Genomic DNA, 14,935 nt, shown 5'->3' with positions numbered 1-14,935 from the left:
ATCCAGAAATTGCTTACCCAAATTTCTAGCATTGTCTCACAAATCTTTAAATATGCTATTTGGGAATGTGAGATGAGAATTTACATTTGGTTTTATTTGAGGCAGTTGGGCTTTAGTTGGAATATTTGTGATCCATCTGTTGGAGGCTTTCCTCACTGCTAGGAAGGTTGTTTGCAGTAATGTGCTGAAAGCCAGTCCAGAGTTATTACTGTCATACAAATAACATGCTGCAACATAATTTTAACTGATATGAGCTGGGATTGCTTATGATGAAGAGTAAAAGTTTTAAGAGCTTTCCTTTTTCTTTTAATATGAGGCTTCTTTCCTATGCATCAATATATGTTCCAGGTTTGAAATTTTTCAGGTGTGCATCAGTCTGATGTCATTTTAAGATGTGAGATCTCAGTGTGTTACTTCCTTTTCCATTTTGGTCCATTCATGTAAAAACAGCTTCTGTGACTGGACATGGAAAAGTTTTAACTTTCAGTAGAAACTCCCTACACTACAGAGTTCAGAAGTTCTTATTACATCCTTTGAACTCCATTGTTTGATTTGATCTGTGGACAGTGAAATTATTCTATTTACCATGGCTAGACTGGATGCAGTCTCATGTAAATTAAGGTGGTGCTTGTTAGACAATATCACATAAAATTTGCATTGATGGAGTTAGTTTGTTTTTGGTTTGACAGGCATTGGACTGTTTCACAGCTATGCTGTCCAACCAAGCGAGCCGACAGAAAATGGCAAAAGTTATTGGAAGTAAACTAAACATTTCCAAGAAAAAGGTATGTTGAGCCATAATTAATATTATGTGTGTTGATAGTATTCTATAGCTTGCAATTTTTGTAGTGATGAATTTAAATGTGTTCTAATTTTTTTAAAAATTATGACCATCTCTCTGTCCTAATAACTTTTTTAGCATTTAGGGTGGATGCATGTTTTTCTCCTGTTTTATTTTCAACTGTGTTTTTTTTTCTCTGAAAGTTCCAGTGAACCTAATGGCCTCCTCATGCAGAAGAATAATCACACAGCTGGAACAGTGCAGTTGCCTAAGCACATGATACTGCTAGATGCACAGAGTAGTAAAAAATGTGTTTTTTCTTTGGTGGTTACAGCGAACTTTAATTACTTGAACAAAGACATCAGAGAGAAACATAATCTTTCTTAGTACTTGTCCTGTAATCATTGATTCAAAAATCAAATATTTCTCTAGGAGGCTAGTAACTATATGTTAATAGTGTGTGATATAAATGGTTGAGTTGCCTGACAAAGTAATGAATTAGTTTATTTCTGACTATAGAAGTTTGGTTGCAAAGAAAATTCCCTCTGCTACTTTAAGATGGAAGAACTTGCCAGCTGGGTGGACAGAAACTTCTATGAATTTTTCTTTGTCCTTCATCCTTCGCATTATTGCAATATGGGAATCTATTATCCTTGGTCAATGGCAAAATATCCTTGTTTACACAGAGATATTCACCAAGGTTATTTGGAGGGAGGTTGTTGTTTATTATTAGTTAACTGTTCTCAGGTTCAAGTTTATGTAGTTGAACTACCACAGAAGTAGGCAAAGTAGAAATATAATGGCATAGACCTGTAACCAAGTTATTAAATGGAAAGTTGTTTTTACAGGCTGTAACACTTCTGAAGTCCTTCAGTATTTTAGGTGATGAGTATATAAAACCTGCAAAATACAAAATAATGAAAAATTAGCTTGCTACAAAGTGCTACTGGTAACATAGCATGGATGTTCTTAATGTGATGTTGTAGGCAACTATAGTATTGAAAGTTTTGATGCTTCCTTTGCAGGTAGAGTTCTTTTGTGAACTCTATAAACCAGAAATTCTAATACGGGAACAAGAAGTCTCTATCGGAAGAGTGCATCTCAAGAAGAAAGAAACACAAGCTCTCACTGTACGAAGGTACAATATCTTGTAGTTTCCATGTGAATTGAAATATTTTGTGGTGGAATAGAATAGATTGGAAGTCACAGGATTTAAAAAAAAAAAAAGGCAAATTGTATATTCTCTCTCCAATGGAAGGAATGTGATGAGTTCTTCTAATCGGAGCTTTACCTTGCGTATCTTAAAGGCTGTCTGCATCATACTTTTGGCAGTCAAAACGTGCAGATTTTCAGTTTCTTTTGAACTACAGTTTCTTCAAAGCAATGTGTGTCCACAGCTGTTTTAATAGTATGTGACACAAATTCTGCTGATCGGGAAGTTCTTTAAAAAATCCTGAATTTCTAGGTTGTGTGTTAACAAAAGTAAGTATCTTACAAGGGCATCTTGGAACTAATTTTTTCCACAAACCTTTTTTTCTTAATAATAATTTTTAAAAAATCCTAAATTGAACCACTCTTCTAAAAATAATTAAGGTAAGACTAAAATGAGATCCTTGATGAATCTTGGTTTTGAGTTGCTTCCTTTGTTTTTTCAGAGCAAAACAAACCTTTGCTGCCACACGGCCATCTGCAGTGTTGATTGAACAGCTTGCAGTTTGTGTTGTCAAGGGAGAGCCTGTGCTTTTGGTTGGTGAAACAGGAACTGGCAAAACTTCGACTGTTCAGTACCTTGCTCATATTACAGGTAAATCAGTTGTGAAGACTTTAACTTACATGAAGACAATTAAAAAAACAGCAAAGGAGAAAAACCCCACAGGTTGATGGTGCTTTCTATTTCTGTTTCAAGGACACCATTTGAGGGTTATCAACATGAACCAACAGAGTGACACAGCAGATCTATTAGGGGGGTGAGTCACTGACTGCTGTTTTGTCTGTTCTGCATAACAAACTGGCAGTATCAGAAGAAGCTTCTAATGCAAATATAGTTGTGTTGTCAAAGAATTGTTTTTAGTCATGTATCAGTTTCATAGTAGCATAAATATCTTAAGAAACATGTTTGCATGCAGGAACCTTGTCCTTGCTGAAGAACAGAGGCAGTTTCACTGAACTGTGTGTACATCTGTATGTGATGAAGTCGTTTAAAAACATCACCCAGTGTCTCTAAAAATGTCTAAGCTGTTCAATGTAGATACAATATAATATTCACTGGACATAGTGGTTGGTAGTAGTAAAAATGTTATTTATCAGGGTGGTCCTGTCTTTATAAAATTGCCTCATAAAGTACATTTAAATATGTGCAACTTTACTTTGCTTATTAGTCGAGGAAAACACTATGGAAACCACGGTTCCTTCCTACACAGTATTGTTATTTCAGTAACTCTTTTTGTTAGTTCACAGATGCAAGTTCCTGTGTCAGAAATGAGTAACTATTCTTTTGCTTCTCTTCAGTTACAAGCCTGTGGATAACAAGCTGATCTGGCTACCTCTGCGAGAGTCTTTTGAAGAACTCTTCTATCAGACCTTTTCTAGAAAGAAAAACCAGACGTTCTTGGGACACATTCAGACCTGCTACAGGCAGAAACGTTGGCGTGATCTGCTAAAGCTAATGCAGCATATTCATAAGTCTGCGATTAATAAGGAAGCAAAAGAAAATGCATCTGGTAAGAGTTCAGACTGATCAAACACATAATTAGTGGTGAACTGTTGTAGAGTAGATGATTTTATTTTTTGTTGGTTTTTATCTTTCCTCCCTCTTTGTTGCTTTCTTCTGGTTTCAAAAAATGCAATCTCTGTCTACAGCAAGACATTCAAAATACTGTTTGAATAGTGTTTTCTTTCTAATCTCTCACTGTTGTCAGCCATGTCTAAGAGTGAAGGTTTGTTTGTCTGACCTATGGTGCCCTTGATATCTCAACTCCACTCAGCACATACTTGTTTGCTGTGTTGGTGAGCAGTTCTGGTGTTTTGTGTGGCAGTCTTCCATGTATATGCACTCATACTTTCAGTCCTTGAACCTCATTAGGTCTCAAAAATACATCCTATTTTAAAAACAGCAAACCAAAACAACAACAACAAAAACTCAAAATCCAAAGTAATAGCTTTCTTAGAGTAGTAATGATGTTAAAAACTTGCTAGGAACTTTGTGATGGCTTTGGTTTCACTGTCAGTGATGCTGACTTGCCTAGTTCTTTACTTTGTTTCGTTGTAATTTTGTCTCCAAATATCCAATATACATTTTTCTTGTTATATGATTCATTTGGGACAGAGGCAGTATTGTTACTTGTCTGGCGTGGAGTGGTTTCTTTTTCTAGATCTGCTGAACAAGTGAAGTTGTCGTTTTCATTCAGTGTGGGCCAAGTAAACTTAATTATGAACCTTGTCTCCCCTCTTCTTTTAACTGGTTCTTCTGAATAGGCAGGTATTAAAATAAATGCCCAAAAATTTTTTTTTTTTTTTTTTTTTTTTAAAAAGAGATTTTTGGAGATCACTTGTTGCAAGTACTGACAATCCCAAAATAAAGACAAGCTGAGATCTGTAACTTGCAAAGCTACCAACTGAAGACATGATGCTGCATGTACTTCAGGCCGTAACTTTAAACAAATAGCTGAAACATGCAATAGTGAATAATGTCATAACTGATAAGCAACAGTGCTTTTACTGATATTGAAGCCTTCATTATTGATCTGTCATAAAGTTTCTGAATTTGGATTTATTTTTCTGAGATGCCTGTGTCTCTGGGAATTGCAGTCATGTTGGAATCAAGTACAGCACAAATATTTTTTTCCCTGAGCTAGGAATGAATAGCAAATTATCTGTACCCATATATCAGTAGTATTCAGCTAAATTTTTAAAAGGAGAAAAAAAAGGCAGAAATTTGTTGTTGTTGTTAATTCATGAGGTGTCATATGTAGAACTTGAATGTTTTCGTTGCTCAGCCAAACTTACTCTTGTATTTTTGTGATTGAAACAGCTTGATTAAACTGTGGCTGTTAAACATTTTTGTGCTATTGTTCTGATGGTACAAGCTTAAATTTGTTTTGCTTACAGGCTCACCACTGAAGGAAAAGTGGGAGGCATTTGGTCTTAAACTGAATCATGCTCATCAACAGATGAAAATGACAGAAAGTGCTCTTCTGTTTGCATTTGTTGAGGTATTTAGAGATTTGCATTTTGATGCTAGGATGAATAAGGAGGAACATTTAAAAGACTTTGCAATCAGTATTATATAAATAACTTCCTGGCAAGAATCTTGCTGTTAAGTAAAACTTGTTACATGATAACTCTGTGGAGCGAAGTGTGCTACTGCAAGGAGGTGGTGGTTAGATGAGGGGAGGCAGAGGGGAATGTTTTCTGCTAACACATGAATTCAATGCTGTATAATATGAATTAGGACTGGTATGATAAAATAATATCAGCAGTGTGTCATATTGTCTTTTCAAGTGTATGAGACTAGAAAAGACATCTTGACCAGTCTCTAGTAGGACATGTTCCTGCCTAGAGATTCCTGTGAGGGATTTAGTATTAAGAATCTCTGGTGTTTATCTAGAAGTGATGTTTTTTTTAAATGCTTAAAATCCATGATGTAATATTCTAATATCACTAAGTACGATTAGGGGAAAGTATGATGGTTTATGCACGTTTGTTCCTTGTCATCCTGTTAGTATGAATATATGCTCTCAGATTTTGTGTAGTGTGTAAAATGTTGACCAGTCCTATTTCTAAAAAAATGATTATATGAATAGTTGGGGAACCTTTGACTTTAGCAGAGTTGTAACTAATAAGATGAGAAATTCCTCCATGAGGAATGTAATATTGTTTGTGTCTTTGTTTGGATTTCTTCAGATTAGCTATCTTTATTCTCATAGTGTTACCAGTGAAGCTTATGCAACACAGTGATGGATGTCACTGACAGGCAGCATTGCACAAATAAGAGCTTAATTCTGTTACATCTGGTAGCTAGTAATGGGGATAACTGTCTGACTTCTGTGACTTGCAAAATAATTCCTGTTGGTGAGGGAGAGAAGTAAATCTTCTGTTGCTTTTAAAGGCCTGGAGCTGCCATTTGTCTGATCGACCCATAAACTGCGAAACAAGTATTTCCAGTATACAGATACTTCAGCTGATATCACTGCTGGTGACGTGATTAACAAATTGATATCATTTTTAGGGTACTCTGGCACAAGCAGTAAAAAAAGGAGAGTGGATTTTATTGGATGAGATTAACTTGGCTGCAGCAGAGACTTTAGAGTGCCTGAGTGGTTTATTGGAAGGATCTTCTGGGTCGCTGGTGCTACTAGACAGAGGAGACACAGGTACTGTTTCTGTGCTTGCTTATGCTAATATCTTGCTATCCAGCCTATATGGCTCAAAATAAGTTCAGAACACTTACCATTAAAATGAATGTGTGCAGAAGAGAATAATGTGTTCTTTCTAGACTTCATACTTTTTATATGCAAGAAGCCGGAGTTTTAATTCATTGTGGCTCAGGAGATTTCAGCATGCAGAAATTGTTGTGGTTTTTGCTTCTTTGAAACCTACGAAGAGCAGGTCTGTCTAGTGCCCTCAGTAAGCACTGCTGTCTCTAAAAACAATTCAAGGAGGGTGTTTGTGTGTTTTTGTGGTGTGTGTGTTTGTTTGTTTTTGTTTCGGTTTTTTTGTTTGTTTGGTTTTTTAAGTTGAAGTAGTTTGACAGGTAAGGGCACAGGACATGATGTTCAGTTGTTACTATTAGGAAAAGGTTCTTCACCCAGAGTGGGGTAGGGAAATAGTCACAGCCCTAAGCCTGACAGTGTTCAAGAAGGAACTGAACAACACTCTCAGACACATGGTATGAATTTTGGAGTTGTCCTATGCAGGGACAAGAGTTGGACTCGATGATGCTTGTGGGTCCCTTCCAACTTGGGACATTCTATGATTCTATGGTACTGTAGTAATTGTCTTTCACTGATCCTGCAAATACATTCTCCAGCTAGATGGATGTGGATAAGGCCTTTCATTTTAACAAGTCCTTGTGGGTTGTCTCCAGCCGGCAGCTAAGCACCCATACAGGTGCTCACTCCTCCCACCCCACCTCCAGAGAGAATTGGGGGAGAGAATAGGAAGAGCAAAAAAGAAAACTCATGTGAAATGGGTGATGCAAAGGCAGTCACTAAGCAGCTCCCACAAGCAGACCAAAGTCCAGCCAGTCTCTAAGCAACAGCCACCTTGGAAGACAAAAATCACCACCTGCTTCTTCCTTTACCCCAGTTCTTGTTACTGAGCATGATAATGTGTAGTAGGGAATATTGCTTTGGCCAGTTTGGGTCAGCCGTCCCAACAGTGTCCTCTCTCAGCTTTTTGCTTACTCCCAGCTAAGTCACTGGGGGAGGGAAGGCAGAGTGGGGAAGAAGAGAAAGCCTTGATGCTGTGCCAGCACAGGTCAGCAATAACCAGATGCTGGTGTGAAGAAAGTTAACTGCATCACAGCCAGACCCAGTACAGACCTAAAGGTAAAAAATGCAATTGCTGCATATTATTTTCTGGAGCTACAGATAGAAACAAATGTTGTATGAGCTTCCAAGGCTGGGTTTTCTTCCTGGCAAAGGGAAACACTGGCCATTGTTCTGAAAGAGGCAAAAGGAGCTCCAAGTTTAGGGCTTATATAATTTTTGAAATATTTTGTGTTGTTAAAACATCCTGCTACACATGCATAAATGTAATGGTTTCACTTGCCTGTGTCTGTTGTAAAGATGCAGATATATTTCTCATGAAATTACATGGTGTTATTCTCTGAAAACTTTTCACCCTGACAGTTTCAGAGAATGTAGTAGTACAGTAATAGAAAGTTAGCTTAGAAGAAATGTACCTTATTTAACATAATAAATATCCTGGGTTTAGCATTAACCTTGTGTCTCTCATTTCTGTTTTCCTTTAGAGCCTCTTGTCCGTCACCCTGATTTTCGCCTGTTTGCATGCATGAATCCAGCTACAGATATTGGAAAGAGAAATCTCCCTCCAGGAATAAGAAACAGGTAGGAAATAATAAATCTGTGACAAAATACTTAGTCACTGTCTTTGTTTCAGAGTTTAACTAGCTTCATGACTTGACCCAGTAAAGAATGTCTGCTTTGAAACCTGAGGATATAAGTCTGAATTCAAATTAACTTCCTGCAAGAGGTGTTTTCCACATCATGTTGAAGGTCTTTTATGAAATAGCATTGGGAAGATACTTCTGTAAAGTTGCTGAGCATGAACAAATGGTCTAGCAGTCATGTACAGTGTTGTCACTGGAGACAAGGGATTTGTCATTCTTTACAATTAAGCTGTCAGTGCCTGGGAGTGCTACTGTGGCAGTTTATGTTCCTGATGGGAGTAATAAAGACAAATACTTTGTGTCTGTTTAGCAGCCTTTCTCTTGACAACTCAGAAGTGTTGATGATCCTTGCAAAAAGCTCTATATCCAGCCTTGTTTGCTTAGAAGGAAGGTGGCTTGCATGGTGGAGCAGATGTATGATATTCAAAGTATTTGACATGTGTCTTCAAACACCTAAGCTGTGGCCAGGAAATTGGAGTTGTGGCAAGTCCATTCTTCCATACTTACTGTTCCTGGGTACAAAGATGATCTTCTTGTATTTGATGCAGTTTCCCTCATGAATGATGAAAGTTGCACATGTTGTCCCTTATCAGATTCATAAACAAGGTGCAAAACTTTAGAGATGCACTTACTATATGTAACTAGTTATTTGCAGTTATTAGTGGCAAAGTAAGGCTTTATTGCTATTAGCTCTCCTTGCTTAGTAGTGAAAGGAAAGAGAGTGTATACAGAAGAAAGGAGACTTCATTCATCTTAAGTTTAAATGAACTTATATTTGCATTTGTCAAAAATGTCCACCCCTCTGAAGTAAATGATATTGCTTGGTTGTATTGGGTTTGCTGTGGTGTGTCCTGAGCCATTATTTGCAGTTGTAGTGCATGGTATGGAAGGGCTGCAGACTCATATTCAACATCCAGTGCAAATATACTGGACTAACTAATGGTTAGAAAATAAGTTCATGAACTAGAGCTGTTAGTGTAGTGTAGTAAATGTGGAACACTCTGACATATTTAAAGATACTTAGAACTTCAGAGTACATGTTTTGATTTTAGTTTTCCTTCACTTATTGTCAAGTTTTCTCATCTTATCATTGCTGAGCTGCGTGTTTGTAAAAGTAGAAAACAACCTGTATATACTAGTCACGACAAAATTAGAATGTGTGTTTTATTATAAGTGTCTATTTTTTAAAAATAGAAATAACTAGAAGAGTCCACTTTGAAAAGTACTACTGCTGTTGTCAGTGCCCCAGTGTTCAGTCCATAATGTTTGGATATCTATCACAAATTGTTTAAAATTTTAATTAAAAAAAAAATTACAATACTGTAGTTAATTTTCAGTCTACTAAGTTAAAATAATTCAGATAAGTTACTTAAAAATAAGGTATTGGTAATATGTTCTTATAAATTACTCTGGTTCTTAAGCCTATCTATAGGTAGTTTGACAAGTTAGTATTCTGCTGCTTACAAAATTTCAGACGTATACTATGAGGATCATATATAACATTTTTTTAATGTGGTCAGATTTCTAAGTGTTGTGGATTCTTATAGGTTTACTGAACTTTATGTAGAAGAATTGAGAAATGAAGGAGACTTGCAAGTTCTTATAATGGATTATCTGAGAGGCTTGAATGTGAACAAAAATACAGTACAAGGAATTGTAAAGTAAGTTAATTATAATATCTTTAAATCCTTGATGGAATAGGTTACATGTAAGAAAGTATGTAACTGTAATCTGTGTTAGACTGTTTTAGGAAACACTATAAAGGTTCCTATGCAGCAGTTTGCACAGCCTTAGGAAATGGAAGATGGTAGACATCCATCCCCTTCATTCTGAAGGTTTCTGTACTTCTGAGGAAGAGATTTACTTTCTTTTATTCAGAAGTGCTTCTTTGGGTGCCACCAGTTAAAAAGCGTTATCATTGCAGTCCTCTTTCCCATCTGAGAGACTGAAAGGGTTTGTTTTTGTAGATCCTACCAATGAAAGTTTTATATTTATCAAGTTACCAGTTATCCTGGTTTAAGGTATATTATCTGACTGCATTAACCTGAAGAACTGTTATATTCGTAGAATACTTCGAATTTATAGTCTTTATGTCAAGCTCTCTCAAAAATATGGTCCTAAAACAGTTTGTTACTTTGCTTCAGTGACTATACAGATGGCAGAGTTTGGCATGGCTTTCCTAACCTGGAGCTTTTAGAAAAAGTGACAGTTGGAGATAAGTTTAATCAGTTTAATTCCTTAGAGCAATGGTCTGATCAGCAACAGCACTAAGTAACTGGAACTGATGTCACTCTTTATTTTTGCAGCTTTTATTTATCTGTGAGAAAGGAAGCAGAAGCAAAGCTGGTGGATGGAACTGGACACAGACCTCACTATAGTCTCCGTACACTTTGCAGGGCATTGAGATTTGCAGCGTCTAATCCATGTTGCAGCATACCACGCTCACTGTATGAGGTGATTACCTATGCTGGGGTTTGTTTCAGTGTATGTTGACTGCAAAGACTTTTTGGATAAATGATAATCTTCTCTTCGAAGTATGATATTGAACAGAAGTGATGCTTTAATCACCTTTTTTTTCCCCCTAATAATTATTCATTTTATCACTGAAAATAACTCTTCTTCTTAGGGCTTCTGTTTGAGTTTCCTGACGCAGCTTGACAGAAGCTCTCACCCAGTAGTTCAAAAGCTAATTTGCCAGCACATAGTCTCTGGCAACATCAAAAGCCTTCTCAAGCAGGTAGGTAACTAAGCCTCTATAGAGCTGTTCGCTATTCAGGGCAGAATTTATTTTGATTTGCCTTCTCTGCCTTTTTCCTCCACATTTGTCCTGTTATTCATTTTATAAGGAAGAAAAATACTGTTCCTTCATAAGTTTTTACTTCTGCCTGAAATGCCCATATGTTATAGTTTATTTGTTAATTTGAAAAAATATTGAAGTCTGATCAGTTACAGCATTGGGGAGTGTGGGCAGCTTAATGAAGCGACTCCAACTGTAATGCTTTCACAGATTTTTGCAGAGCTTTCACAGGCTTTTTATTTTTAGACTGAATATAGAACATATAGATACAGAGCAAACATCTGTGTGTGTTTCTGATGGATAACGCAGAATTTCACTAGTTCTAGGAGCCCAGCATGAGTTTGCATGGGGGACTGGGCAGGTGATATGGGGAAGCCAGTTGTAGGAGATGGGTGTTTGTTTCAGAGTAAACCCCTTCATATTAGTAAATATGGATGAATATAAAAAGATAAAGCCCATTTCCTGCTTGGAAGTGTACCTCAAAATTCAGTACTAGGACTTTCCTGTTGCATTCTGTGACAAGGTGACAGTGCTTACTGCAGGAGTGTGCAGAGATTAATTTAAAATGACTTCTGACTTCTTACAGAACATTGCATTGGTGTTACAGAGTTGTCTTCGTTAGCAAATTGAAATTCATTTGTATAGTCTGTTATTTCTGTCTTGTCTTCTTAGCAAATACCCAAACCCCAAGGAGGGAGATTTGTACTTGTAGAAGGATACTGGATTTCAGCTGGGGATAAAGAACCTAATGTAGATGAGACTTACGTGCTAACCCCTTCAGTTAAGCTTAATCTGAAAGACATTGCCAGAGTTGTGTCTGCAGGGTAAGTCTGTTTCAACTTTTTCACAAAAATAAAACATCTCTAACTTAATTTTTTTTTTTTTTTTTTTTTATTTGGGTTTGAAGTGTTGGTGCCTGTCTAGCCTTTGTTTGTCATGAGTAATGTCCATTTTACTTCTACTTTAAGGTTAACTTTTCATTATACAGTGACTTGAGTTTCTAAATGTTTCTTGTCTTCTTAAACCACCTTATTGCCATACGTAGTTTTATTTAAATGATATTTTAGAAATTTGCAGTTAGAATAGCCTGCTTACTTCACACTGTCACATAAAGCTTTCTGGGCAACAGCTAGCACTTGGGCGTAAAGTTAGTTGTGTTTCCCTAGGTAGTGTACGATCTTGAATATTCCAAGTGAGCTAAGTGGTGATATTTTGGTAATATATTTTCGTAATGTAGATCTATGAAAATTTCAAATAATGTCCCCGTCTGGTATATGAGAATTATGGCTCTGCTTCTAAACCACTATTTTTATCCCTTTTAGGACTCACCCAGTACTGATTCAAGGAGAGACCTCTGTTGGTAAAACCAGTTTAATTTGCTGGTTGGCTGCTGCTACTGGGAACCATTGTGTAAGGATTAACAATCATGAGCATACTGACATCCAGGAATATATTGGCTGTTACACATCGGATGCTTCTGGGAAGCTGGTATTTAAGGAAGGTGGGTGGGGATATTATATTTACTTCAAATTCCCATCTTACTTGACTGCTTTTTTTTCTTCTTTTCTGCTTGTCTGTTTTATTACAAAGGAGAGATGACCTGTCATAAAGTTAGTAGTCACATGTTAATGATAATCACATATGTGAATTTCAGTGAATTCTTAAGCATTCAGTTTTGTCTCATCATAGTTGTTATATTGGACATAAAATAATTCAACAATTTCAACAATACTGTTGCTTTTATCTATGGATTAACATTTATACTGATTGAAAGCTTGTTGCTATAAGTATCTGAATGCATGTTTGTTAGATTTAGTTTTGTTTATTTAGATGTTTAACTAGAACTTTTTCTGTTCCCTCCAAGGCATTCTCATAGATGCAATGAGAAAGGGATACTGGATTGTTCTAGATGAACTTAACTTGGCTCCCACTGATGTTCTGGAGGCTCTCAACCGTTTGTTGGATGATAACAGGGAGCTGTTCATTACTGAGACCCAGGAGGTTGTCAAAGCTCACCCCCGCTTCATGCTGTTTGCTACACAGAATCCTCCAGGACTCTATGGTGGTAGAAAGGTCTGTATAATCTCTTCCTCTGAGTAGCTGTGACTCTAAGGAGTTAATCAGTCTTGTACAAAGAAGTGTGATGTGAAAAGTTTCTGATGTGTGGCACAGAATTAACATGAAACTTTCAAAAGGCAGAGTTCAGGTGGCTGTGAAATAACTTTCAGTACAGCTGGGTTCTGTTTAGGTTAGTTGCGTGTTTTGCAGATACTAAATTTCTAATTCATTTTGAGTAGTTGAGGTTTAAGTGCTTTACTGAGCTGGAGTTCATGTATGTTATATTTCACTCAGCATTTCTTGTTCAAGAGCACTGGAGAGAGATTTGACTTAGGCTATTGACGTACATTTTTTACTGGTTTTGGCTGGAACGGTTAAATTTCGCCATAGTGACTGGTATGGTGCTGTTTTGGAGTTGTGACCAAAACAGGATGTCTTAGCTATTGCTGAGCAGTGCTTGCACAGTGTCAAGGCCTTTTCTGCTTCTTGCACTACCCACCAATGAGTAGGCTGGGGTGCACAAGAAGCTGGGAGAGGACACAGCTGGGACAGCTGACCCCAGCTGCCCAGAGGGATATGCCATGCCATGTTCTTGTGCCCAGCAATGCAAACTGTGGGGAGAAGGCAGAAGAGGGGGATGCATGGTGTTTGTTTCTCCAAATAACTGTTGGGCACGATGAAACCCTGCTTGCCTACAGATGGCTGAACACCCTCCTGCTGACGGGAGGTGGTGAATGAATTTCTGATTTTGCTTTGCTTGTGCATGCACCTTTTGCTTTACCTATGAAAGTTGTCTTTTTCTCAATCCATGAGTTTTCTCACTTTTACGCTTCTGGTTCTCTCCCCAGTCACCTTGTAGAGGGGTGAGCAAGTGGCTGTTTGGTGCTTAGCTGCCTACTGCAGTTAAATCACAACATGTTTTAAAGCTCTTGTCCTCATCCAGGCTGTCTCTTACGCTTTCTTTCAATATTTATGAGTATGTGCTAATTTGTATACTATGACACTATTCATATTTCCTTTGGGTGTATAGGGGAAGATATATAACATGAGGAATATCAAAGGAAAAAGTTCAAGCATTAGTATGTTTTCGTATTTTAGGTTTTGTCCAGAGCCTTCAGAAATCGTTTTGTGGAACTACATTTTGATGAACTGCCAAGTGCTGAATTGGAAACCATCCTGCACAAGCGATGCAGTTTGCCACCTTCTTATTGCAGCAAGCTTGTCAAAGTCATGTTAGACCTGCAAGTATGAGTCTTTCTTCTTTTTATAGAAGACATGCAAGCATGTTTCAGCACAAAATAATAACAATACCTTTTTTTTTTGAGAGGGAGGAGGGGTGAACTGGCAGATATTTAAAAATCTAAACCATAATTGATGGAAGAGAATACACCAAAGTACTTAGTTCAGTGGTTAAGATAAAGAATAGGGAAGGTGAGGTCAGATTTGAGAGAGAACTAGCAGCAAAAGAACTTATAACCAAAGGCCTTGGGATTTGATGTGTAGAATAATCCCTTGCTAAGGAACCAAAGTAGTGTTGGATTTGTAGCTGTCTTTGGGTCATACTAAAGTTGGTATTATTTTTAAACAATAATTTTGGATGTGTCCCGACACTCCCGTGTTTAAAAAGCTTTTAATGCTTAGTATCTATCTAAAACTCACATATTTAAAAGGAATTGCAGCAGCACAAACCTGGGCTCACTTAAAAGTGCTAATATACATTTTGGTGTAGAACCTAATCTTTGCTTGGATTTTGTTTTATTATAGGTACCTATTGTCTTATTAGTGTTTTTATTTATTATTATCTATATTATTTTGTTTCTGGTACCTATCAAACACCTACTTAAGGTAATTTGAGTTTGGGAGTCATGACTGTACTAGACTTCGTTTTGTTTTTCTGCCTCATGCAGTTTGAAGAAGTGTCACATCAGAGAGTTGTGATTAGCTTTGCTTTAAGTATTCAAACAGGTTCATAAAAAACAGCTCATGTTTTGTTCTTATGACAGTCTTACCGCAGGGGCTCGACGGTATTTGCTGGGAAGCACGGTTTCATTACCCTGCGGGATCTGTTTCGTTGGGCTGAAAGGTACAGATTGGCAGAACAGCTGGAGAAGGAGTATGACTGGCTGCAGCATTTAGCAAATGATGGTAAGCAGTGCTATCTCAGTTT

At 37.2% G+C, this 14,935-nt stretch overlaps 1 protein-coding gene across 1 annotated transcript in view; it reads left to right on the top strand.

Annotated features, from left to right (window-relative positions):
* Positions 1-14,935, top strand: part of MDN1 (midasin AAA ATPase 1) — a 105,097-nt gene that overhangs the window by 20,496 nt on the left and 69,666 nt on the right. The window contains exons 12-27 of the mRNA XM_065059572.1: positions 690-785; positions 1,807-1,919; positions 2,437-2,585; positions 2,688-2,748; positions 3,290-3,501; positions 4,889-4,992; positions 6,009-6,153; positions 7,755-7,851; positions 9,461-9,574; positions 10,220-10,367; positions 10,540-10,650; positions 11,383-11,534; positions 12,033-12,211; positions 12,575-12,783; positions 13,867-14,013; positions 14,772-14,913. Of these exons, the coding sequence (XP_064915644.1) occupies positions 690-785; positions 1,807-1,919; positions 2,437-2,585; positions 2,688-2,748; positions 3,290-3,501; positions 4,889-4,992; positions 6,009-6,153; positions 7,755-7,851; positions 9,461-9,574; positions 10,220-10,367; positions 10,540-10,650; positions 11,383-11,534; positions 12,033-12,211; positions 12,575-12,783; positions 13,867-14,013; positions 14,772-14,913 (2,179 nt within the window). The remainder of the gene's footprint in view (positions 1-689; positions 786-1,806; positions 1,920-2,436; positions 2,586-2,687; positions 2,749-3,289; positions 3,502-4,888; positions 4,993-6,008; positions 6,154-7,754; positions 7,852-9,460; positions 9,575-10,219; positions 10,368-10,539; positions 10,651-11,382; positions 11,535-12,032; positions 12,212-12,574; positions 12,784-13,866; positions 14,014-14,771; positions 14,914-14,935) is intronic.

Source organism: Columba livia, chromosome 3 (assembly GCF_036013475.1).
Source record: "Columba livia isolate bColLiv1 breed racing homer chromosome 3, bColLiv1.pat.W.v2, whole genome shotgun sequence".
Taxonomy (NCBI): domain Eukaryota; kingdom Metazoa; phylum Chordata; class Aves; order Columbiformes; family Columbidae; genus Columba; species Columba livia.
This window is presented reverse-complemented; position numbering and strand designations above follow the sequence as displayed.